We start from the raw sequence: 24,103 nt of genomic DNA, 5'->3' as shown, positions 1-24,103 counted from the left end.
AGAAAAAAGAGAGAGAGAGCAGGGGAGGGGCAGAGAGCCAGGGACAGAGGATCTGAAGCAGGCTCTGTGCTGACAGCAGATAGCCTGATGTAGGGCTTGAACTCACTAACTGTGAGATCATGACCTGAGCTGAAGTCAGATGCTCAACCAACTGAGCCACTCAGGTGTCCCAAGTTAGTTATTTTAAATACTTGATATGAAAACATTAATTTAGAAAGAATAAGAAAATATAACAGGTATAATGAAGATTGGACACGAACTTGTTGAATCCATTCTTAAATATATGCACTTTTGTATTAGCCGTAAGGCTACTTCTAAATAAGTAAAAAAGGGGCGCCTGGGTGGCGCAGTCGGTTAAGCGTCCGACTTCAGCCAGGTCACGATCTCGCGGTCCGGGAGTTCGAGCCCCGCGTCAGGCTCTGGGCTGATGGCTCAGAGCCTGGAGCCTGTTTCCGATTCTGTGTCTCCCTCTCTCTCTGCCCCTCCCCCGTTCATGCTCTGTCTCTCTCTGTCCCAAAAATAAATAAACGTTGAAAAAAAAAAATTTAAAAAAAAAATGTATTCATTTGGGTATTTTTCCAAGAGAGATACCTCAAATTTAAGGATTCATATAAAAAAAATGAAAAATGTGTTTCATGTAAATTTAAACAACTAATGTCTGGATACACATATCAAATAAAATAGAATTTAATGTTAAAGCAGTTTGCTATTATTTTTCATTAATTTACAATTTTCCAATGTTTTGGATGCAAAACAAACATAATTTGATCTTAAATGTATACTTGTGCATTTATAAACACAACAATCATGAATACACATATGTATATACATTCAAATACAAATACACAGATGGAAATACACACAAGCATATTGTTTAGTGTGTAATATGTTGTACATATCTTTAAGTGTACCGTGAGTTTAAGATATGTTTCTCATTTCTTTGGTAGAATATATATATATATATATATATATATATATATATATATATATCAGGCAAAACAAATTCTTTGTTTCTGATATTTAAAACTTCAGTTCCTCCTATTAGCTTTATGATATAAATATAGCAGAAACCAGTATTAAAATAATTTGTAAAATCGTAGAAATGTCCATTTTCTTCCTTTCAATAGCCACAGGACAAAAATTACACGTCAATAAAGTGGATTCATGGTTTATCCCTCCAAATGGCTATTCCCCCATCACTTCTTGAGTAATGGAAGACACTGCCCTAACCTTATTCTTTACCTCTGGGTCATGGGATTGCACCTTGGGAACATATTTCTGCCAACATGCCCAACTGGCATCTTCACATCATAGAAAGAAACTACCTTATGCAGATTCCCAAATCCATAAAATTTTATCCCAAGTGGAATGCATTTTTAATAAGCAACACTTTGCACAATATTTTTTAAAAATCTGCAAAATTATATCTCATTTGTCTGACTTCAGTTTAAATGGCTACTTCCCGGGGCGCCTGGGTGGCGCAGTCGGTTAAGCGGCCGACTTCAGCCAGGTCACGATCTCACGGTCCGTGAGTTCGAGCCCCGCGTCAGGCTCTGGGCTGATGGCTCAGAGCCTGGAGCCTGTTTCCGATTCTGTGTCTCCCTCTCTCTCTGTCCCTCCCCCGTTCATGCTTTGTCTCTCTCTGTCCCAAAAATAAATAAACGTTGAAAAAAAAAATTTAAATGGCTACTTCCCCATGAAAATGTTTTAAATATACTCCTCTCCTTTCATAACGTCTTATTTCAAATGACTAGGGTCTCTGTGAAGATGTAATGTAAAATTCATTACTTATCCCTCAATGGCTGTACTATCTGAAATTGAATTTACCCACCAATTTCACTTACTGCTCTTCATTTTTCAGTTTCTTGAATGACAATCTATATTGGTGCTCCTGTTTTAGGGAACTTTTCCCACAATCTTATTAGCACTCAATGTCTGGAAAATTTGTGTCAGGTTGAAAGTTGTATCCTTTTTGTTTTTTAAAAAGTCTTACTTATTTTGAGAGAGCACATGAGTGAGGGACAGGCAGAGAGAAAGAATCCCAAGTAGGCTCCCCATTGTCAGCACACAGCACAACACAGGGCTCGATCTCACAAACCATGAGATCATGATCTGAGCTGAAACCAAGAGTTGGATGCTTAACCAACTGAGTCATCCAGATGCCCTGAAAGTTGTATTCTTAATGACTTCTTTATAATCTCCAAATTGTTTCTGGAATAATCACTTTATAGAAGCTGAACTCCTCCACAGCAAACAGTAATAAATTTCAATTACATAGGACCACCTGGGTTGCTCAGTCGTTTAAGTGTCCGACTTCGGCTTAGGTCATGAACTCACAGTTCATGAGTTCAAGCCCCACATCGGGCTCTGTGCTGACAGCTCAGAGCCTGGAGCCTGCTTCGGATTCTGTGTCTCCCTCTCTCTCTCTGTTCTGCCCCCACTGGAGCTCTGCCTGTCTCTCTCTCTCTCTCAAAAATAAATAAAGATTAAAATTTCAAAAATAAATAAGTAAATAAATAAATAAATAAATAAATTTCAATTACATAAATATTAACATGATTATATTTCATTTACAGTTGCCATTCACATTATTTACTTAGGAGCAGAAGGCTGGTCATTCTTGTTTGCTACTCTTGTGACTATTTCATAGCTGTGTTTCTACACTGAAGGGGATTATGAATAAACAAATAACCATTTGAATAAACATACAGTTTACATATTTGTGACAAGTTTAAGTGATTTGTGTTCCTTTATAAGGAAAGCAGAAGGTAGACACTCTGGGGTCATAACTCATGAGCATGCAGGGGCTGACCGTAGGGAAACATGCAGCGATTAGTGTAGAAGTGTTCCTCAGCCACAGGCTGGGGTTGTTAAACACTACCACACAAATGTGCAAGAATGACAGTGCCCACAAGGACACAGAGGTGCTCACCAGGACAAGGATGCTTTGGGTGGCTCTCGTCTCAGGGGAGGATCTGGTGGAGAGATTGTTCCTAAGAATGTATTGGACCTGCTGCTTGTGCCTGCTTGCACAGGATGAAGGCCATGGAGCCACTGGCCCAGATTGTGAGCCCCAAACAGAAACCATCATGGGATAATCCTGATGCTACATACAGTGACTGTACTATATAGCTACTACTTATGCAATAACAGTAGCCATAATCTCTTTTCCTTGTTATGTTTGTGTTGCTCCTTTTTCTGGTCATAAAGAAAAGAACCATAATATTTAGCATCATGTTCAGGACCCAGCAGAGGATGTTGGAGGTGCCCAGGTGCTTCAGAGCTTTCACTTTAAGCCCTGCCCACCTGGAGTCCACAGGACTGATCATCATCACCTGGAAAACAGTCAAGAGGCAGATGGTTCCAATGGCCACATTCCTGCCCACTTTGTGAACATAGAAAACAAGTTTGCATTCAAAATCGCTAAGGGAATGTTCCACGTCCAAACCTACCATGTTTGGGGGATTCCTTTGGAAAAAAATAACTAAGAGATTGGCCACAATCAGGTGCTTGAGAATCAGATCTGTGGACATTGTCCTGCATTCTCTCAAGTGAAGGAAGAGATAATGGCAAAGAAGAGAGAAATTCCCCAGAACCCCAACTATCGTCTGTAATAGAAAGATCAATCTCATTGCCAAATCCCTGTTGGCCTTTCTCCCAGTTCCCAGGGAGCAATAGTCATCTTCTGAGCCAGAGATTCCTGTGTGGGGACGTGAGGCATGATTACATGTGTCATGTCAGCTTGAATTCAATATTTTCTTCTTACTTTAGCTCCCACTTAGAAATAATTGTTTACAATTAACACATTTTAACAGGTTTTCATGTATTGACTGTTAATGTTAGGTACTTTCTACAGAGTATGATTAATACTAGAAAAGGTGTGTATGTACATCCTGGATTCTTCACAACTTCATGAGAGTGTCAGTATGAGCATTTTCAGGGACAAAATAAGGAGCACTGAGATGGAGAAAGGTTAGTGATTTGTCAAATTCAAAGTTTTTACGGGAACGGGGACATTTGAACCTGACTGGGCTGGTATAATTGCAGTGCCTTTAAGCACAATGCTGTTCTAACAAAGCTATTTAGATGTATTCTTCAAAATACAGGTGTATATTTACATGTTTTTGTACATGTAATTTTATACTTGGTATTTTTATATTTTTGTAACATGTTTCCATTTATGTGTAAATTTTTATTATATAGGCTAAGACCTATTATGAATAAGGTTATAAATATCTTCATAAAATCTAGGCACACTGATTGTAGTATAATTGTATACAGACCTGCTCCATGACAAGTTATATTGAAAGAATGCACTACTGGCTGTGTGGATTGGCCACAGAAACACTAATTTGCTTTTATATCAGCAATGAAATGACACCTATCACAAAAATCACTTAATGCTCAATTATGCTCTGAGCTATGGAACTTAAAACACCAATATGTGATAAAGTACTATAGAGTAGAAACTCAGTATCACTAATTTCAAGTTCCAAACCAATGTGTTTAGTAACATAGCTTAAGAAAACACATGGACAGGGCATTTGGGTGGCTCAGTTGGTTAAGCATCCGACTCTTGATTTTGGCTCAGGTCATGATCCCAGAGTTGTGAGATTGAGCCCCACATCAGGCTCTGTGCTGACAATGTGGATCCTGCTTGAGATTCTCTCTCTGCCTCCCTTCCTCTGCCCCTCCTCTACTTATACACACTCTCTCTCAAATAAGTTAACTTAAAAAAAGAAAACACATTGGAAATAAGGCAAGCTTTGTTAAACATGTTTACCTATGACACATATATAAAATGAAATCTCTAAGATGTGAAAACTTGTACATTTTATAAATTGAAATTTCAGAGCTTGTGATTGATATGATACTTTTTAAAAATTTTTAAATGTTTTTATTTTATTTTTGAGACAGAGAGAGACAGAGCATGAGCAGGGGAGGGGCAGAGAGAGAGAGGGAGACACAGAATCCGAAGCAGACTTCAGGCTCTGAGCTGTCAGCACAGAACTCAACACGGGACTCGAACTCACAGACCGTGAGATCATGACCTGAGCTGACGTCGGACGCTTAACCGACTGAGCCACCCAGGTGCCCCTATATGATAAAATTTTAAAATGGAGAATTGCTCACAAGATAGTTTTGTGTCTAATGGCCATCTGAAATCCATTTTGTAATATTGTCATTTCTTTAAGTGCTCCTCCCCTAATTCAAAGATGGAAAAATGGTCTTACTAATATCAACAGATCATGGATGTTTTCAATAGGAAAAAATTAATGTCTCTACTAATCACGTCACACACCCTGAGTTAGAGAAACATTTCTCCTCCAGCCATTGTCATTCATATGCACTGCTTCTGCAAAGGATTTGATAATTCTGTAGATTTCTTCTAGCGTTTATTAACCATGGGGGTGTTATAGGCACCTGTAGTAATCCTGACCCACACTGGTAAGGTAGCCTGACTGCAGATCTATTTTAGAACTACAGCCATGATTCACATTAAAAGTCACATTTCATTATCACTTGGATTAAACACCAACTGTCACTGTCAGGGTTATACTAAATCACATCAGGAACCATCAGGGATTGGTGAAAGTCTAGGACCCTGTCTCTCTTTACCAATTCAACTCAAGCATCAGAATTATTCCTCCTTCCTGTGTGGCTTTGGCACTGGACCAGGCTGAAACCCAGAAGCATCATTTTGTTTCCCCAATATGATCACTTACCTAGACTCCTGATACCCCTCTTTGCTTGCAGACTCTGCCCCCTTAGACTGAAATAGAAATATTCACTGGAGTCTCTCTGGCTGCCAGGACAGGGGGGTTAACACGATGGTCACCACAGCTAGTATCATGTGAGAGAGAGGTTAAGCTGCCAGACCACTAGATACGGGCTTGCGGTTCTGTGATGTCGCTTCCCTATGGAACTGCAATTTTCTCTTCACCTGTATTCACAGTGAGAGTACAGGTTTGGGGGTGACAAACTTTTTTCCCCAATTATTAATTGCTGAAAACAACAGCAGGTTTCTAGTTATCATCTCCAAAGAGACCTTTGCAAGTATTTGGAGGGCTCTTTCTTCTCCTTGATCCCTGGAGGCAGACAGGGTCTCATAGGGAGGAAGGAGGAAATACTGAAGTCTGACACGTGTGGGACTAGCCATGAAACACGTGTGTCTTGTCGCGACCGGCGTGACAAACACCGAGATCAGGGTCCTAAGGGTAGGGGAATGTAAGAAAAAAAGAGAAGCCAGTTTGGGAACAGGAGGGTCCCCTGGGCTGATGGCCCAAGTGACGACTTTATTGTTGCGGTACACAATCTTTTATATCAAGACTCTTATGGGTCAGGCCATTCTAAGAATAAACAGGTTTCACATGATCGCTGCCAACCAAAACATTTAGTTCTGTGTACATTGTGACCTTTCTAAACGGGTCACCGCAAGACCCTGTTGATAGATTGCTAGCGAAGCACAGTTCCCATGTTTGTTCCTATTTGACCCGGGGTAGAAAGGGGTAACATTACTGCCAACACCCACAGACCACAGGCTTCAGGAATTAGATTTTTCAGCCTTGGCAAGGCTTTCGTATGCCTTTGTAAGTGGTGGAACGGGAAGGGGAACCACCGGGTTGGCTGAGTCAACAGGGAGCCGTTGCTCAACCTGGTCTTAGCCTGGCACCGGGGTCCGGCCTCCCACATGTCCCCCTATTGTTTGTAATTGCAACATGTGCATCCTGGCTTGGTATGTGGTAAAGGCAGTGAGACCCCATCTCCAGAAACAACACAGCAAGACAAGTATAACAGATATTACGGAAACAATTCCAATAAAGATCCAAAAGGAATGCTGAAGAATATTAAATGGATTAAACCCATGAAGTTGGTGCAGTATGGTTCCAGCGAGACTTCCAGGGTCAGGGAAACTGAGTGAACTACTTGCAATAGCATTTATCTCTTCTTGTAGCTGTAAGAGGTCTAAGCTAGTGTTAGCGTCATGCCAAATCCCTTGCAAATGACGACGTACTTGTCCCCATGTCATATTGGTATATTCTAAAGGGGTAACACAGATATGCTTATATGCATCATAACAAATTAAAGAAAGTCTGGTATGCAAAACAGCAAACTGATCACCAACATATATCAATGCTTCTTGTAGTGCCTCCAATTGGGCTTCCAATTTACGGTCTATTTGTTCTTGAGTGGCAAACACCTTGGATACATTATGAGCCAATTCATTTACATGGGATGCTGTTTGGGCACTTTCATGTAAGGATATTACAGATACAGTTGCAGAGGCAATTACAGTCACTGCTGCTATAAGTCCAGCAATCAAGAGTCCAAGAAACCGTCTGGTCCTGCGCAGCCGTTTACTGATTTCTAAGGCCAATTGCATCCCATAATTAGAATACCAAGGTCCTGTAACATTTACTGGCAACATCCAATAGGGAGGTTGTAAGACCAAATAAACCTTCATTTCACTTCTAGAGGGCCCATCTACTGGTAGACAATTGGTCAAAACACAAGCAGGACACGTCAGCCGGTATAACTGATGACCGTCTTCTTTCACTGGAGTAATGGTCCCATCTCCAACAATCAAATAGTAGGGAGGAGGAACACAGGCACGCAATTGTAGAGCTGGAGAAAGATGATATTCTGGAAAACTAAAGCTGTCATTAGTATATATTTTATCAAAGGCAGCATATAACTTCCAAAGATCAGAATGAATTCTTCCTTCAGGGGATTGCAAAATGGTTTGTGGGATAACCTTGTGGTGTTCCTGTACCTCGTTAGGAGGTGGGCCCATATCTCTTAAAGGAGCCACTAAAGGTCTCCTTGTTTCCCTTTGTACTTCCAAAATAGCCATAGGTGTTTCTTGAAAGAATGAATGCCAGGCCTTTCGGGAATAATCTGTAATGGTATAGTTTATGCCTTTAGGAGTCATCCTTAATGAAGAGGATTGGGCACATTTACCCCAAGGTGAGTCCCCAGTAAGGCCTTGACCAACTGAGGGACATATAGGAAGATTCTGAGGGGGATCACGTGGTCCAAAAAACATCCATTCTCCTAATAATTCTCTCTTTTGCCAATAAGCGGCAACAGAGCGGGCCACCCATTCAGAATTATGCTCGCCATTTTGCCACATAGTATAAGTAATAGATCGCCCTACTGGTTTCGTACCCAAACACCCATAAGCAAGTTTGTACGGCGTAGACTCCCTTTGCAGGCAGATGGGTACTCCTGCAGAGAGTGCCGTCCAATTTATAGAGGCCGACACAGTGGGCAAAAACCCTGCATCTTCCCCTCCCATAAAGGTGAGATTGGTGTATACTTTGGGTGTGGGGTCTCTCCATGTTACAGGTTGTACTGTAGGAGGACCTACCATGTATGCCCAATAGAGGGCAGACTCCCCGGCTGTAGTGAGGATGCACAGGCATGCCAAGAAGACATGTGTGGCTGTTACCTCTCTACCTGAGGCCATCACTACATCAGTGGCCTGGGTCACCAGGTTCTTTATCTGTCCCCAGGTGGGTGTACCCGCCTTATGACTCCGCCGTCGTCGCTTTTGGGGGGGGGTTCCGTCACTGTCAAATTGGCCATTTTTCGGCGCAACTGTAATATCTCTGAGGAGCCGAAGCGGGACCCAGCGCGGCGCTTCCTCATCCTGTGGAAAAACACAAGCATACCCTCACCCTTTCCGAAGGACTGGGTCTGGGCCTCGCCAAATGCCTTCCAGCATATCTTTCCATCTTGCCATCAAGAGAGGTTCTTGATTCCTTCCCCAGCGACGCTCTGTGGCAGTCATCCCTGCCTCATTGACATTTAAAAAATTTAAAACATACAACACAAGAGTGAGGTGTACATGTGGGGAATACTTTATCTTTCCCTTTAATATTTCCCCCTCTTTAAGTTTTTGCAAATATTGTTTTAAGGTCAGGTGAGCTCGTTCAACAATGGCTTGTCCTGTGGAATTATAAGCAATGCCAGTTGTATGCTCAATTCGGAGTCGGTGGCAAAATTCTGTAAAAGATTTAGAAGTATAAGCACTACCATTGTCAGTTTTTATTTTATGAGGTTTGCCCATTGTTGCAAAGGCAGAAAATAGGTGATTTTGTACATCAACAAATGCTTCTCCCGAGTGGGCTGAAGCATGTATATAGCCTGAGCAAGTATCTACAGATACATGTATATATTGCAATTTCCCAAAAGGTAAATATTGGGTGACGTCCATTTGCCACAAATCATTGGGCCGAAGACCCCGAGGATTAATGGCATAGACTGGCTGCGGGAAGAATTGCGGATAGATGCCACATTGTTTAACAATTTGGCCGCTTCACGAGATATTTTGAATTCTCGTCGAAGGGCTGCCTCATTCTGATGAAAATTATCATGACGCCTTTCCAAAGGAGTGGTAATGGGCAGAATTTGCAATAAATGGGTTGCTGCATCGGCTATCCGATTCCCAGCAACTAGGGGACCAGGTAGATCGGTGTGAGTTCGAATGTGAGAGATATAAATTGGATTGTGCCGTAGATTAAGAAGTTTTTGTATAGCATGAAATAGATGATAAAGTTCCTCATCCGCTGTCAATATAAAGGCAGTGGGAAGTTGCAACATGGCTTTGACAATGTATTGACTGTCAGAATAGACATTTATAGATTCCGGGTAAGTTTTTAGGGCTACCTGTACAGCATAAAGCTCGGCCCTTTGGACAGATTTAGTCGTGTAATTTAAAGTGATCAAATATTTATGTTGGGAAGTGACACAATACACTGCAATTTTACCGTCTTTACTAGCATCCACAAAAATGTAGGCAGCATCTTCAATCGGCTGACAAACAATAGGATTATAGGGCAAAATATCTATAAGATTAAAACCTTGTATTAAAGAATCAGAAGGTAGATGAAATTTAATTTCGCCTGTAAAATTAGCCAAGGCAAGTTGCCATTCGATGGACTGGGCAAAAGCAGTGTCCACCAGCTTCTGTGTCAGAAAGGCACATGTAATAAATTCTGGATCTTGCCCAAAGAGCTGAACAGCTCGGGATCTTCCTCTAATGATAAGGAGACAAACCATAGATAGCAAAGGATTAATGACATGCAGGGAGTGTAAGGCTAAATGTAGCCATTCAAGTGGGCCATGAGATTGCTACAGAATTGCAAAGGGGATGACCTGAGGTTTTAATATTATTAGATACAAAGGCTGAGAAGGGTCAATTCTAGTGACTTGGGCCTGCTGAATGGCCTGTTCTATATGTCTTATAGCTTCTTTAGTTTCTTGAGTGAGACTTCGAGGGGACGCTGGAGAACTATCTCCTTTTAGAATATTAAACAAAGGCAGTAATTGTTCTGTGGTGACCCCTAATGTATTTCTAATCCAATTTATATCTCCTAATAATTTCTGAAAATCATTTAGAGTAGTCAAATGTCCGGTTCTAATTGATACTTTCTGAGGTCGAACAGTTGACTTGGAGATGAGATACCCTAGGTATTCAAAAGGGGCTTCCTTTTGAACTTTCTCAGGGGCAACAATCAAATTATATGCTTTAAGGCATCTTTGAAGAGAAATAAAAGCCTCCTGTAATAATTCCTCAGTTTCAGCAGCCAAAAGTAAGTCGTCCATATAATGGATGCAATATACATGGGGGAAGCTCTGTCTAAAAGGAGCAATTGCTCTGGCCACAAATTCTTGACATAAAGTTGGACTGTTAGCCATGCCTTGTGGTAAGACCTTCCATTGATACTGCTTAGCAAGTTCCTGTAAGTTAGTGGAAGGCAGGGAGAATGCAAAATGTTCTCCGTCGCCAGGGGCCAACGGAATGGTAAAAAAACAATCTTTTAAGTCCAAAACTAGTAATTGATATTGTAAAGGAATGGCCGATGGGGAAGGGAGGCCGGGTTGCAAAGCCCCCATGGGCTTCATGACAGCATTAGTTGCTCTCAAATCCTGCAGCAACCTCCATTTATTTGACTTTTTTCTAATCACAAAGATTGGGGTGTTCCAGGGACTGGTGGAGGGAACTAAATGACCTAATTGCAGTTGTTCCTCTATGAGGTGAGCAGCAGCCTCCCTCTTAATGGTGGGTAAGGGCCATTGGTCAACCCACACTGGAGTGGAAGTCATCCACTGGAGAGGCATAGCGTGGGGAGTTTCCAACGGCCCTAAGAAAAACCCAGGCCGAAATGGTCTCTCTTAGGTTCGGGGATATATGGCTCAGCGTTCCCTTGCAACTCTTTCCCCAAGCCTTTCCCTTCAACATAGCCCATTTCCTTAATAAGGTGCATAACGAGATTAGTCTGTTTTTGAATCGGGACTGCCTTAGTCTCCAGAGTCAAATCCATTGCAGTTAATATGTCCCTGCCCCAAAGATTAAGATCTATATTCAAAACAAAAGGCTGAAAAGTTCCAGTCATACCATCAGGCAGTCTCCAATGTAAGTAATCAGAGCTTTGCAACGGAGCGGAGGCATAACCAACACCTTTAATTGGAATATTAGTCACTTGAGTAGGCCATGTGACAGGCCAATTTTTTTGAGCCATAACTGAGACATCTGCACCTGTATCCACTAGTCCCTCAAAAGGGACTCCTTGGATATGCAATGTAAGCATGGGCTTTTCTACAGAGATCACTTTAGCCCAATAAAGATCTGTGGAGCCGAACCCCTGATTTCCCCGATAAGGTTTAACAGCCTTATTATTGGAGGATATCCGGGATATCAAGATCAATTGTGCTATGGGAGTCTTGGGCTCAAGCACCAAAGTTCCCATAGTTAAGCTGGCCAAAATTTTTATTTCTCCAGTGTAATCTTCATCAATAACTCCTGGATAGATCATCAATCCCTTAAGAGTCCAGCTGGATCTTCCCAATAATAACCCCCAAGTGTTCCTGGGCGGAGATCCCCATATCCCTGTGGGGATGGCTTTAGGGGGCTGCCGTCCTTTGAGGTAAATGGATTGAGCTGGAGAAAGATCTAGTCCTGCACTGGCGGGGGTACCGCGGTGTAGCTGGCTGATACCTGGGAGGTCTCCAGTGTTGGACACAATGGATGAGAAGGTGCCTGTGGGAACATTGCCGCAATTGTTTGAGGGGCCTGCGGCTGGCCCCGCTTCCAGTTTCCCTGAAGAGGATTGCCATTACAATCAGTTTTAGAGAGGCATTCATTGACCCAGTGATACCCCCGTCTACATCTGGGACAAATAGTTGCCGGCTTATTATTAATGTTAGGGCCACTGGGCAAACCGGGGGTAGTTGGAATTATTTTTTTACTATGACATTGGGCCTTCATATGGCCCTTTTGGCCACATTTGAAACACACTATTCCACCCAACTTCCCTGGATTATTTTTTACGTTTTTACCCTGAAGCTGGGCATGCACCTGTAAGGGGTCCATTCCCTTTAAGGCGGCTGCCAAGGTAATGCCCTGAATATAAGAGGGTCCAATCTCAGCACATAGTCTGATATAATCCTCCAAGGTACCCTGATTTTTCCAAGGACGAATGGCTGCCTGACATGCAGAATTAGCATTTTCATAAGCCAATTGTTTTACAATAATGGTACCTGCCTCCCCATCAGTAACGATTCGACTGACTGCAGTCAAAAGGCGCCCAACGAAATCCTGGTACTTCTCATCTGGCCCCTGCCTAATTTTAGATAATTCCTCAGTTCAGCCCCCTGTGGAGGGAAGTTTTTTCCAAGCTGTAGTGGCACAGGTATTAATTTGATTATACGCAATTTCAGGGTAATCCAGTTGGAGGCCCACATCATAATATTGTCCTGTACCTGTGAGCATGTTGAAATCCACAGGTATATTAGTTCTTTTATTATACATGGCTTGTTTTTCAGCATTCTCTGCAAATTCCACTTTCCACAAAAGGTTATCACCCACACTCAAACAAGCCTGAGCAATGACTTTCCAATCTCCTGGGCATAACGCCTCCCTGCTCAAATTATCAAGCATAGACAGGATAAAGGGAGCTGTTGGACCATACTGGGCTGCAGAGGATTTCAAATCCTTCAGCAACTTAAAACTTAGGGTGGAGTACACTCTCTGTCCCCCCTGCTGAATAACAGGGTAAGCATGAAAGGCAGAGGTGTCTTCCCCATGCTGTTGTGCTTGGTACAGAGTCCGCTGCAAAGCGGTAGCTCCCATAATGGGGTAAGGTTCAGTGGACTGTTGATTCTGAGTAATAGGGAAAGCCAGCCGAGGTAAACATCTATCTCGTGCCTGAAAGAAAGGTCGTTTTAAATGTACCTTCTGGACCAGAGGGGCCAGGAAGGTAGTCCTCTTCTGGTCTTCCAAATAAGGCCCATCATCCCCCTGATCCACAAAAGGGGAGTTGTCATCATTTTCTGGATCCTGTACAGATAACTGTTCTAGGAGGGGGAGAGGAGGTAAAGGTGAAGGAACCTGTGACTGTCCCGAAAGAGCATTGAAAGTAGTTTCTGGAGGGAGAGGAGCATCTGAAGTCATTAGGGGTTGGGCTACTTCTGAGCTAAGAGAAACTATTTCAATAGAATCCTGAGGATCAAGGACCTCTTTAATACAGGTCCAAGTAGACCACAAAGTCCCTGGAACAGCAGCCCCACAAATCTTCATTTGATTCTTAAGTTCCTGACCAACTCGCTGCCAATCCTTTAAATCAACTGTACCCCCGTCTGGAAACCATGGGCAATAATCACGCACCATGTCAAAAAATTCCCTAAGGGCTGACTGAGAAACCTTAATTCCCTTCTCCTTCATAAGAGCCTGCAAGGCAGTTACAAAATATCCATGTTCCGCAGACTGTTTCTGTCCCATAGTTTTACTCCTGTCGTCTGTGCTGCTGGCACAGTTCCCCTACCTGAATTAGACGCCGCGCGGTCCGCTTTCGCTTTCCTCCTTGTTGTCTCAGGTCCCTGTTTGGGCGGCACTTGTTGCGACCGGTGCAACAAACACCGAGATCAGGGTCCTGAGAGTAGGGGAATGTAAGAAAAAAAGAGAAGCCAGTTTGGGAACAGGAGGGTCCCCTGGGCTGATGGCCCAAGTGACGACTTTATTGTTGCGGTACACAATCTTTTATATCAAGACTCTTATGGGTCAGGCCATTCTAAGAATAAACAGGTTTCGCATCATCGCTGCCAACCAAAACATTTAGTTCCGTGTACATTGTGAACTTTCTAAACGGGTCACCGCAAGACCCTGTTGATAGATTGCTAGCGAAGCACAGTTCCCATGTTTGTTCCTATTTGACCCAGGGTAGAAAGGGGTAATGTTACCGCCAATACCCACAGACCACAGGCTTCAGGAATTAGATTTCTCAGCCTTGGCAAGGCTTTTGTATGCCTTTATAAGTGGTGGAACGGGAAGGGGAACCACTGGGTTGGCTGAGTCAACAGGGAGCCGTTGCTCAACCCGGTCTTAGCGTGGCACCGGGGTCCGGCCTCCCACAGTGTCTCACTGAATTCTCTGTTCCCTTGAAAAGTTTTTCTTCCCCAAATAAATTATTTCTAGTCTTCAGGCCAGATATATTGCAAAATATAGTGTACCAATATTCACCATTTCTCCCACCCATGTAATATAGGAAATCTAAACAGAGTAATAACTGTAGAGGGGCACCTGGGAGGCTCAGTTGGTTAAGCGTCCCACCCTTGATCTCAGGGTCCTGAGTTCAAGCTCTGCATTGAGCTCCATGATGGGTGTGAAGCCTACTTATTTTAATAATAATAATAACAACAACCATAGAAACACACAAGTTCATGAGCCTTTCACCAATGAAAGCGTGCTTTTTTTCAGACAGGATTAGATAATTAAATTTTGTTTAACATTTATTTATTTTTGAAAGACAGAGAGAGATAGAGTACTACTGGGGGAGGGGCAGAGAGAGAGACACACACACAGAATCCGAAGCAGGCTCCAGGCTCCAAGGTGTCAGCACAGAGCCCGACGCAGGGCTCGAACTCATGAACCGTGAGATCATGACCTGAGATGAAGCTGGATGCTTAACCAACTGAACCACCCAGGCGCCCCTGGGATCAGATAATTTAAAGAGATAGTTTTACAATCCTTTAATTAGCATATAAGCAAATATTATTTCCTTAATCCAAGAGCATTGAATGGTTACGTTGGTCCTCAAGCTTTATTATCTTTTTAATTTTTTAATATTTATTTATTTTTGAGAGACAGAAAGACAGAGCATGAGTGGGAGTAGGACAGTGAGAATAAGACACAGAATCTGACGCAGACTCCAGGCTCTCAGCTGTCAGCACAGAGCCAGACGCAGCGCTCAAATTCATGAACCGTGAGATCATGACCTGGGCTGAAGTCAGATGCAGAACTGAGCCACCCAGGCGCCCCTCAAGCCTTATTTATTTATTTTATTTACTTATTTTTTAACGTTTAATTAATTAATTAATTTATTTATTTATTCATTTATTTATTTATTGAGAGACAGAGCATGAACGGGGGAGGGGCAGAGAGAGAGGGAGATGCAGAATCTGAAGCAGGCTCCAGGCTTTGAGCTGTCAGCACAGAGCCCAAGGCGGGGCTCAGACCCACAAACCGCAAGATCGTGACCTGAGCTGAACCGACTGAGCCACCCAGGCGCCCCTATTTTTTTTTAATGTTTTTTGCTGAATGTTTAGTAATGAGCCTGATTGCTTTCATAATTGATTTTAAAAATATGAGTCCAAATTAATCCTTTTGTTTTTCCTTCAAACAAATCCACAATATGATCTAGCTCCTCTATCTAAAGCCCCTACTTTCCAAGTGTGGGATTAGAATCCTGATGGTGCTCAGTTTCTCGTCTACATGTGCTTTCCAGCCTTGCACACAGATGGAAACGCACACGTGTGTTCACACACAGACAAATGCAGTTGCACGCGCTCACTTACTTGAACACATATACACTCACACTTTCTGTAACAAATTCTCACTCATCCCAAACTCACTATATATAAACACACACACTGTATATACACATATGCACAGTGTGTCATACACACTATGACACACACAAGCTCACACAGCTCACTCATATTCATAAAGTAACAGTAACGCCATCAACACAGATATTCGTGTCTCAGAAAGGTATTCACATGTGAAAGAATCATGATATGTTCAGACCTTCTGGAGGTACAGGAAGGGAGGCTGTGTTTTATTCTTTCCATCTCTGAACAACCTATAAAGATATTCAGAATGTGCAACATTAGAAATTGCTGTGAGCATTACTACTTCATGTCAAGGTGCATAGCAGGTAAGGTGAAATGTTGGGGGAGTGGCTGTGTGTGTGTGTGTGTGTGTGTGTGTGTGTGAAAGAGAGAGCACACACAGGTATTTTAATTTTTTAATGTTTATTCATTTTTGAGAGAGAGAAAGAGACAGAGCATGAGCAGGGGAGGGGTAGAGAGAGACACACACACAGAATCCGAAGCGGGCTCCAGGCTCCAAGCTGTCAGCACAGAGCCCCAAGTGGGGTTCGAACTCATGAACCATGAGATCATGACCGGAGCTGAAGTCAGATACTTAACTGACTGAGCCACCCAGGCGCCCCAAGAGTGCATACAAGGTAAAATGAAGACTCAGGGAAAAGGCTTACAGGTAGGGTGCAGACAGCATGGGGAGTGAAGAGAGGGAGAGCTCAGGGGTGCCGGGAAATATCATCAAAAACGTGAAATGTGATCACTGATTGCCCCATGAGCTGGCCCCCAGGCACTCAGAGGCTCCTCACCTGCTCCCCCGTCCTTGGAATGTGGGTTCCACTTGCCTTTCCCACTCCCAGAGGCTGCTCCAAGGACACAGCCTTGAGATGGTGACATGGTGTGGAGAACACCTACATGGTGTGCATGAGCCCAGTTAAGTCTTCTCTCTCTATCAACTTTAAGACAGGACAGGCAGGTATAGGGATCTGCTCACTGTGCCACTGCCCAAGACAAGCCTCCTATGTAAGTTCCCTTTACTTATTAAACTGCCACCTACCAATGTGGAGTGGCCTGCTTCTTTCTTCCTCTCTCCCTGACCTCCATGTATAGAGGCCAGTTTCTGAGAACATCTGGGAAGCTGCAGAGAAGGGTACAAACCAACCATAGGGAGAGAGAGGAAAGAGGGGTAAAAGGAACAAGTGGGTTCAAGTAACTGAGAAGCTAAACAGAGGGATTTATTGGTACAAGGGGTCTAGAGTGAAAGGAAGTTAAGGGTACTAGAGAACTTGTGGACTTGGTGGATGGATGATGGAGAAGGTCATGGGGATGAAGGGGCTACTAAGGATGGAATAATAATGGCGGAAGGTGGTTAAAGTGCAGGAGTAGGTAAAAGGTATGCTATAGTTATTGTCTGTGAGAAGTCAAATAATATGACAAATGAAGGGGTATATCCATTGGGGCCTTCAGTTCATAGGAGTAGTTGATGAAAGTAGAGACGCAGGGTGGAGGGAGAGATGGAATTTGAGGGTTGGGAGTGGGTACAGAGAGGCAAAATGGGAGCAGAGTGCTGCTGGAAGCTGGGAAGGATGGTGGGAATATTGAGCTAAAGGGCCCAGGAGAAGTGGGTAGGGATTGTAGGGTAGGCACAATGCATGGAAGTCATGGGGAAAATGAGGCAATCCAATGGTTAAGGGCTGAGGAGGCCTAGGGCCACAGGGGACATGGGAAATGGTCTGAGATCATTGGAACAGGAGGGTAAATTTAGGGACAGGAAGAAGGAGGGAATGGAGGCTGGTGCATTCAAGGGGGATGGAAAGTAAAGAGCATTTGTGTGTGGTCGTTGAAACGTGGGGATAGAACTTTTGAAGATTTTGAGGTTATAAAGTTCACAAGATGGAGATAGGGGTTAGTTGTAAACAATCTAGGAGTGTTGGAATGGTGGGGGTGTCTATGGAAGTTTTAGGGGAGGGCTGCAGTTCATGAGGGTGGAGGTCACTGAGGAAGAGGTAGGTGCAAAATGCAGGCTGTTGTAATGAAAGTCACAAGGGCAATTTGGAAGTCAACAATTCAGTGCCATTCATTATTTCCCTCGTAGAGGACTGAGTCACAACTTAATCATAAATAGATTCTAATTTCAGCTCATTAGGCCAAAAAAGTGCCTATATAATATACCCCTAAAATACTTTTTAAGATTTTATTTTTATTTTTAGGCAATCTTTACACCCAGTGTGGGGCTCAAACTCACAACCCCGAGATCAAGAGTTGCATGCTCTACTGATAGAGCCAGCCAGGTGCCCCCTACCCCCAAACCACCAAAATACTTTAAATTGAACATAGAGTAGATGTCTGCATGTGGGACTTGGGGTGCACAATGGCCCAGCCATCTTGTTCTTCTTTCAGAATAACAAGTATATAGGATGTGAGCTAGGTGGCAGGAGGGGCTGTTAACTGGTACTGGGTGTTCAGTGAAAGAAAGAGATGCCTGGATATCCTCCACCCAACTTGGCCTAGGTCTTGAGGTTTTGTGCTGAAATAGGGCATAATGAAAACCTCTTTAATGTTTCCAAAGTATAATACATATCTTATTCACAAAGTCAGACATAGTGAGACAGATCTTAAATAAATTATTTCTCTCCAGTTTTATTGAGGTCTCACAAACCAAAATGTTTATATTTTAAGTGGACAACATAATGTTTTGGTAGATGTATACACTGTGAAGTGATTAATGAAATAAAATTAATTAACAAATCAATCACCACACACAGTTACCTTTTGTGTGTGTGTGTGTGTGTGTGTGTGTGTGTGTGTGTGTGTAGGGAGAACACTAAAGATCTACTCTCTTAGCAAAGTTTAAATATAAATATATATTTAAATATATTGAGTTTAATTCTTTAGGGTTCCACAAACAAGGGATATCATGCAGTGCTTCTCTTTATGTATCTGCCTTATTTTACTGAGCATAATGTTCTACAGGTTCATCCATGTTGTTTCTGGATTTAACATCAAAAGGAACAAAAGCAAAAATAAATACTTTTACTTCAAAGTAAAAAGCTCCTGCACAGCAGAGGAAACCATCAACAAAATGAAAAGGCCACCTACTGAATGGAAGAAAATATTTGCAAACTGTATATCTGGTAAGAGATTAGTATCAAAAAAATATAAGGAACACATATAACTCAATAGCAAAAAACAACAACTACTACAACAAACACCAACAAGAACAACAAAAAGAAACAAACAATCTGATTTAAAAAGGGACAGAGGATCTGAATAGATATTTTTCCAAAGAAGACATACAGATGAGCAACAGGTACACGAAAGGTGCTCAGGATTATAAATCATCAGGAAAATGCAAATTAAAACCACAATGAGATATCACCTCCCACCCATTAGAATGGCTATTAGTAAAAAGACGAGAAATAACAAGTGTTGATGAGGATGCACAGAAAAGGAAACCCTTGTGCACTGTTGGTGGGAATGTAAACTGGTGCAGCCACTATGGAAAATGGTATGGCGGTTCCTCAAAAAATTAAAACTGAAGCTACCATATCCTGCAGTTCCACCTCTGGGTATTTATCCAAAGGAAACAAAAATACTAACTCAAGAAGATATATACACTCCTGTGTTCACTGCAGCATTATTTACACTAGCAAAGACATGTAAACAACCTAAGGGTCCATCAATGAATGAATGGATAAAGAAGATGTAGTATATTTGTGAATATTATTTGGCCATAAAAAAGAAAGAAACCTTGCCATTTGTGACAAAATGGATGGACCTTGAGGGAATTATGCTAAGTGAAATAAGTCAGACAAAGACAAACACCATATAATCTCATTTATATCTGGAATCTAAAACAAACGTACTAACTAACTAACAAACAAAACCTGAACTCATAAATCCAGAGAATAGATCAGTGATTGCCAGAGACAAGGGTGAAATGGGAGAAGGTGGTTGAAAGGTACAGACTTCCATCTATAAAATAAATAAGTCCCAAAGATATCATATAGAGCATATATACAAAACAAATTGAGTGAAAGTTAATCTACTAGTGTTGGATTGCCATTATATTGTCCAGGTAGAGACAGATGTATTAAATAACTACATTCTGACTAGTTTTTTTTTTAATGTTTATTTATTTTTGAGAGAGAGAGAGAGAGAGAGCACAAGTTGGGGAGGGGCAGAGAGAGAGAAAATGACAGAAGTTCTAAAGCAGGCTCTGACTAGTTTTTTAAAGTACACTATAATTTCTAGGTTAAAAACTAAGAAATACTGAATGTATGTCTTCCAAGATAAGAGAGGTACAATGTAGAATTATTTAAAATTAATGCAGAAGAAGTTAGAACTGGCAAACTAAGAATGGACTATAGGCATAATGAAGAACATAGTATAAATTGATAAATGCAATCTGAAATATATTTAATATGATACTGAACATAAGAGACTAATCTCATTCAAGTCAAACACATTTTACTATATACAGCTGAGTATTTTTCAAGAGATAAAGTTAAATATAAGGATTAAAATAGAAAAAAGAAAAACATACTCTATATAATTTTCCCAGTAATTACACACACTCCAAAAAAGGGGGGACAAAATATAGAGTTATTTTAAAAAATGGATACAGGGGCACCTGGGTGGCTCAGTTGGTTGAGCATCTGACTCTAGTTTTTGGCTTAGGTCATGATCTCAGTTGTGGGATGGAGCCCCACCTCCAGCTTGGAGCTCCAGGATGGAGCTCCACACCGAGCTTGGAGCCTGCTTAAGATTCTCTGTCTCCCTCTCCCTCCACCCCTCTTCCTCACTCACGCACTCACTCTCTCTCTCTAAAATAATGTTTAAAACATGATACAGAATAAGTTAATGGAGAAAGGATTAGAAAATAGAACAGGTGTAATAAGCATATAAAATGTTGATAAATCCAATTCTGGATATATGCACTCTTATACTAACCATAAAAGGCTAATTACAACTAATAAAGTCAAACATTTTCTTACTATATTCAATTGGTTTCATTTTCCAGAGATATAGGTAAGACATAAGGATTAAAATAGAAAAATTAAAAATGTATTCTATGTAACTTCTACCAATTAAACCACTAGGATGGAGAGATCAGATAATATACAATTTACAGTTAAAACATATTATAATGAGTATTATATTTATTCCTCAATTTAGTTTTCCAATATTACTGACAGAAAAAATGACTTATATGAGCATATATGTGCATATATACACATATACAAACTCATACACATATATATACACAAATATAAACATAGATATGTTGTATCTATCCATCTACATACTGCTTGTGGTTCTAATGTATGGTAAATATTTCTGTGTTTCACATGAGCTAAAAAAGTATGCATTTCTCTATTTTTTGTGGCAAAGAGGTCAATATATATCCATTAGATCAAACTAATTCTTCTGTTTTTCAAATTATGAATCATTAATATTTACATCAACTTTATAAGTACAGAGACAGCTACATTAAAATATTTCCTAAAGTTAAGGAAATGTCCATTTTCATCTTTTGACAACCTCACTCAAAAACCCCAAATAAACAAAATGGATCCATGACTTATTCTTCCAATGGCTACTCCCCCACTACTCAAGTTCAATGAAAGTCCCCTAAATAAAGTTATTTCCTCACCCAAGAAAGTGCACCATGGAGACTGTTTCTTGCCAACATGCCTTCATGGCATCTTTGCATAATAGATCAAGATCAAACCTCCACAGACCCCCAAATCTATGCATTTTTATCCCAGACAACATGTGTTTTTTTTAAGAGTCAACACTCAGTTGGGGGCGCCTGGGTGGCTCAGTTGGTTGGGCGTCTGACTTCAGCTCAGGTCATGATCTCACTGTCCGTGGGTTTGAGCCCCATGTCGGGCTCTGTGCTGACAGCTTAGAGCCTGGAGCCTGCTTCAGATTCTGTGTCTCCCTCTCTCTCTGCCCCTCCCCACTCATGCTCTGTCTATATAAAAAAATGAATAAACCTTAAAAAATTAAAAAAAAAAAAAAAAGAGTCAACACTCAGTTGAATATTTTTTTAAAAACCAGCAAAACTTATTTTGTGTTTTCCTTGTCCTACACCAGGTCAGTGTGGCCCTTCTATAAGAAAATGCTTAAGTCTCCCTTCTAAACATCAGACTTCCAATGATTAACACCTCTAGAAGAGTGTGACATACCAAACTCATACTTGGCCTGTGATGCCTCCATTCTTTGAAAACGAATTGACTCTTCAGCTTAACTCCAGGTTATCCATTATTCTGCGGAAGTTTTTGTTGTCTTCAGTATATTAAATGACCATGTCAAATGGTGTCCCTAGTTTAGGGAATTTGTCATAGAATCCCAAGACTAGTTAATTTTGCAGAAAATGTATTATGTCACATTGAAAGTTACATGCTAAATGACTTCATAATCTCCAGATTGTTTCAGGAACTGCTGTTTTAATAGTACTTGGGTTTCAAACTCCCTCACTTCAAATATTAAGACATTCATATTATATAGCATTTATATCATAATCATATAATATTTCATTTATAATTGCATTTCACTTATTCATTTCACAGCAGAAGCCTAGTCTCTGTTGTTTATCACCCTCTTGTAATATGACGGTTTCAGGATTGTGGTTAAACCATCAAATGAATTAATGAATAAAAAAACTAATTGTTGTGGATATGCATATTATTTACACATTTATGATAAATTTAAGCAATTTTGTATTTCTTTTCTTGACAAAGCAGAACCAGGACAATCTAGAGTCATGACTCATGAGGATGTAGGGACTTACAGTTGGAAAACATGCGGTGATTAGTGTAGTGGTGTTCATCAGCCACCAACTGGGATTGTCAAAAATCACTGAACAATTGTGAAAGATGAAGGAGAGAATGCACAAAAATACAAAGGTGATGACGAGGATAAGCATGCTTTGGGTGGCTGTAGACTCAGGGGAGGATCTGGTGGAGAGATTGTTGCTGTGAATGTATTGGACTTGCTGTTTGTGCCTGTGCAGGATTAAGACCATGGAGCCGTTGGCCCAGATCATGAGCCCCAAACAGAAACCATCATGGAATAATACTGATGCTAAATGCAGTAACTGTGCTATGTAGTCAGGACCTCTAGAATAACAATAGTCATAACTCTTTGCCTTTGTGACATTTTGATGGCTCCACTTGCCAGTTATATACATAGGAATGATAATACTAAACATAATGTTCAGGATCCAACAGAGGATGTTGGAGCTGCCCAGGTACTTGGAAGCTTTCACTTTTAGCCCTCCCCACCTGGAATCCCTGGGACTTATGATGATCATCTGGAAGAGGCTCAAGAGGCAGACAGTGCCAATGGACACATTCCTGCACACTCTGTGAACATAGAAAACAAATTTGCATCTAATATCATTGATTCTTTTAGTCCCCAAACTGCCACATCATGTGGGGGACTCCTTTAGAGAGAATGACCAAGGAGTTGGCTATAGTCAAGTGCTTGAGAATCAAATCTGTGGACCTGAACCCCCATCTCGTTAGATAAAGTAAGAGATAATGGTAAGGAAGATAAAAATTCCCCAGAAGTCCAACTATAGTTTGTAATAAGAAGATCATTACCATTACCAAATCAATGGTGGTCATTCTTCAAAATCCCAAGGACTGAAATTCTTCTTCTGAGCCAGGTTCCTGCATGGGAACAGGAGGTGTGAGGCACATGTCATGTTGGCTGGAATTCAATGTTCTCCACTAATTTTAGTTCATACTTAGAAATATCTACTCAATGTTTCTTATTACACGTTTTTAAGAGTTGAATACATCACCTTTGAAAAAAGCTCTCACAAAATACAAGTCACTCCAATGAGGCCATACCTATAATAAATTCTGTGTTCTTCATAACTCCATGAGACAGGCAATAGCGTTATTTCTATTGGAAAAATAGGGAGGACTTGGATAGATAAAGTTTAATGATTTCTCTAAATGTAAGCCATATTATGGGCAAAGGGTGGACTTGGCTTGGCTGGTAAAAAGACATGCGTTAAAAGAATTTTTTAATGTTTATTTATTTTTGAGAGAGAGAGCGAGTGGGGGAGAGGCAGAGAGAGAGAGACACACACACAGAATCTGAAACAGGCTCCAGGCTCCAAACCATCAGCACAGAGCCCGACCTGGGGCTCAAACCCATGAGCCATGAGATCATGACCTGAGATCAAGAAGAACGCTTA

At 41.4% G+C, this 24,103-nt stretch overlaps 1 protein-coding gene and 2 pseudogenes across 2 annotated transcripts; all 3 read right to left on the bottom strand.

Moving 5' to 3' along the window:
• Window positions 1–2,731: 2,731 nt before the first annotated feature.
• LOC122495251 lies at window positions 2,732–5,345 on the bottom strand (annotated as a pseudogene).
• An 853-nt stretch (window positions 5,346–6,198) lies between these two features.
• LOC122494777 (endogenous retrovirus group K member 13-1 Env polyprotein-like) lies at window positions 6,199–14,408 on the bottom strand. 2 transcript variants are annotated; one of them, XM_043600219.1, is made up of 2 exons: window positions 13,830–14,408; window positions 6,199–8,653 (listed from the first exon to the last, which is right to left on the bottom strand). In XM_043600219.1, exon 2 carries the CDS (start codon window positions 8,468–8,470, stop codon window positions 6,662–6,664), a length of 1,809 nt encoding a protein of 602 aa, XP_043456154.1. In that variant the 5' UTR covers window positions 8,471–8,653; window positions 13,830–14,408; the 3' UTR covers window positions 6,199–6,661. The 2 variants fall into 2 exon arrangements, 1 of the variants encoding a protein (XP_043456154.1); XR_006300273.1 differs by lacking the exon at window positions 6,199–8,653 and adding an exon at window positions 8,664–9,009.
• Window positions 14,409–22,501: 8,093 nt separating this feature from the next.
• Window positions 22,502–23,522, bottom strand: LOC122494802 (annotated as a pseudogene).
• Between the last annotated feature and the right edge of the window lie 581 nt (window positions 23,523–24,103).

The sequence above is a fragment of the Prionailurus bengalensis genome, chromosome E2 (genome assembly GCF_016509475.1).
Source record: "Prionailurus bengalensis isolate Pbe53 chromosome E2, Fcat_Pben_1.1_paternal_pri, whole genome shotgun sequence".
In the NCBI taxonomy this organism is placed as follows: domain Eukaryota; kingdom Metazoa; phylum Chordata; class Mammalia; order Carnivora; family Felidae; genus Prionailurus; species Prionailurus bengalensis.
The sequence above is the reverse complement of the archived record's forward strand: the minus strand, read 5'-3'. Positions and strand labels throughout refer to the sequence as shown.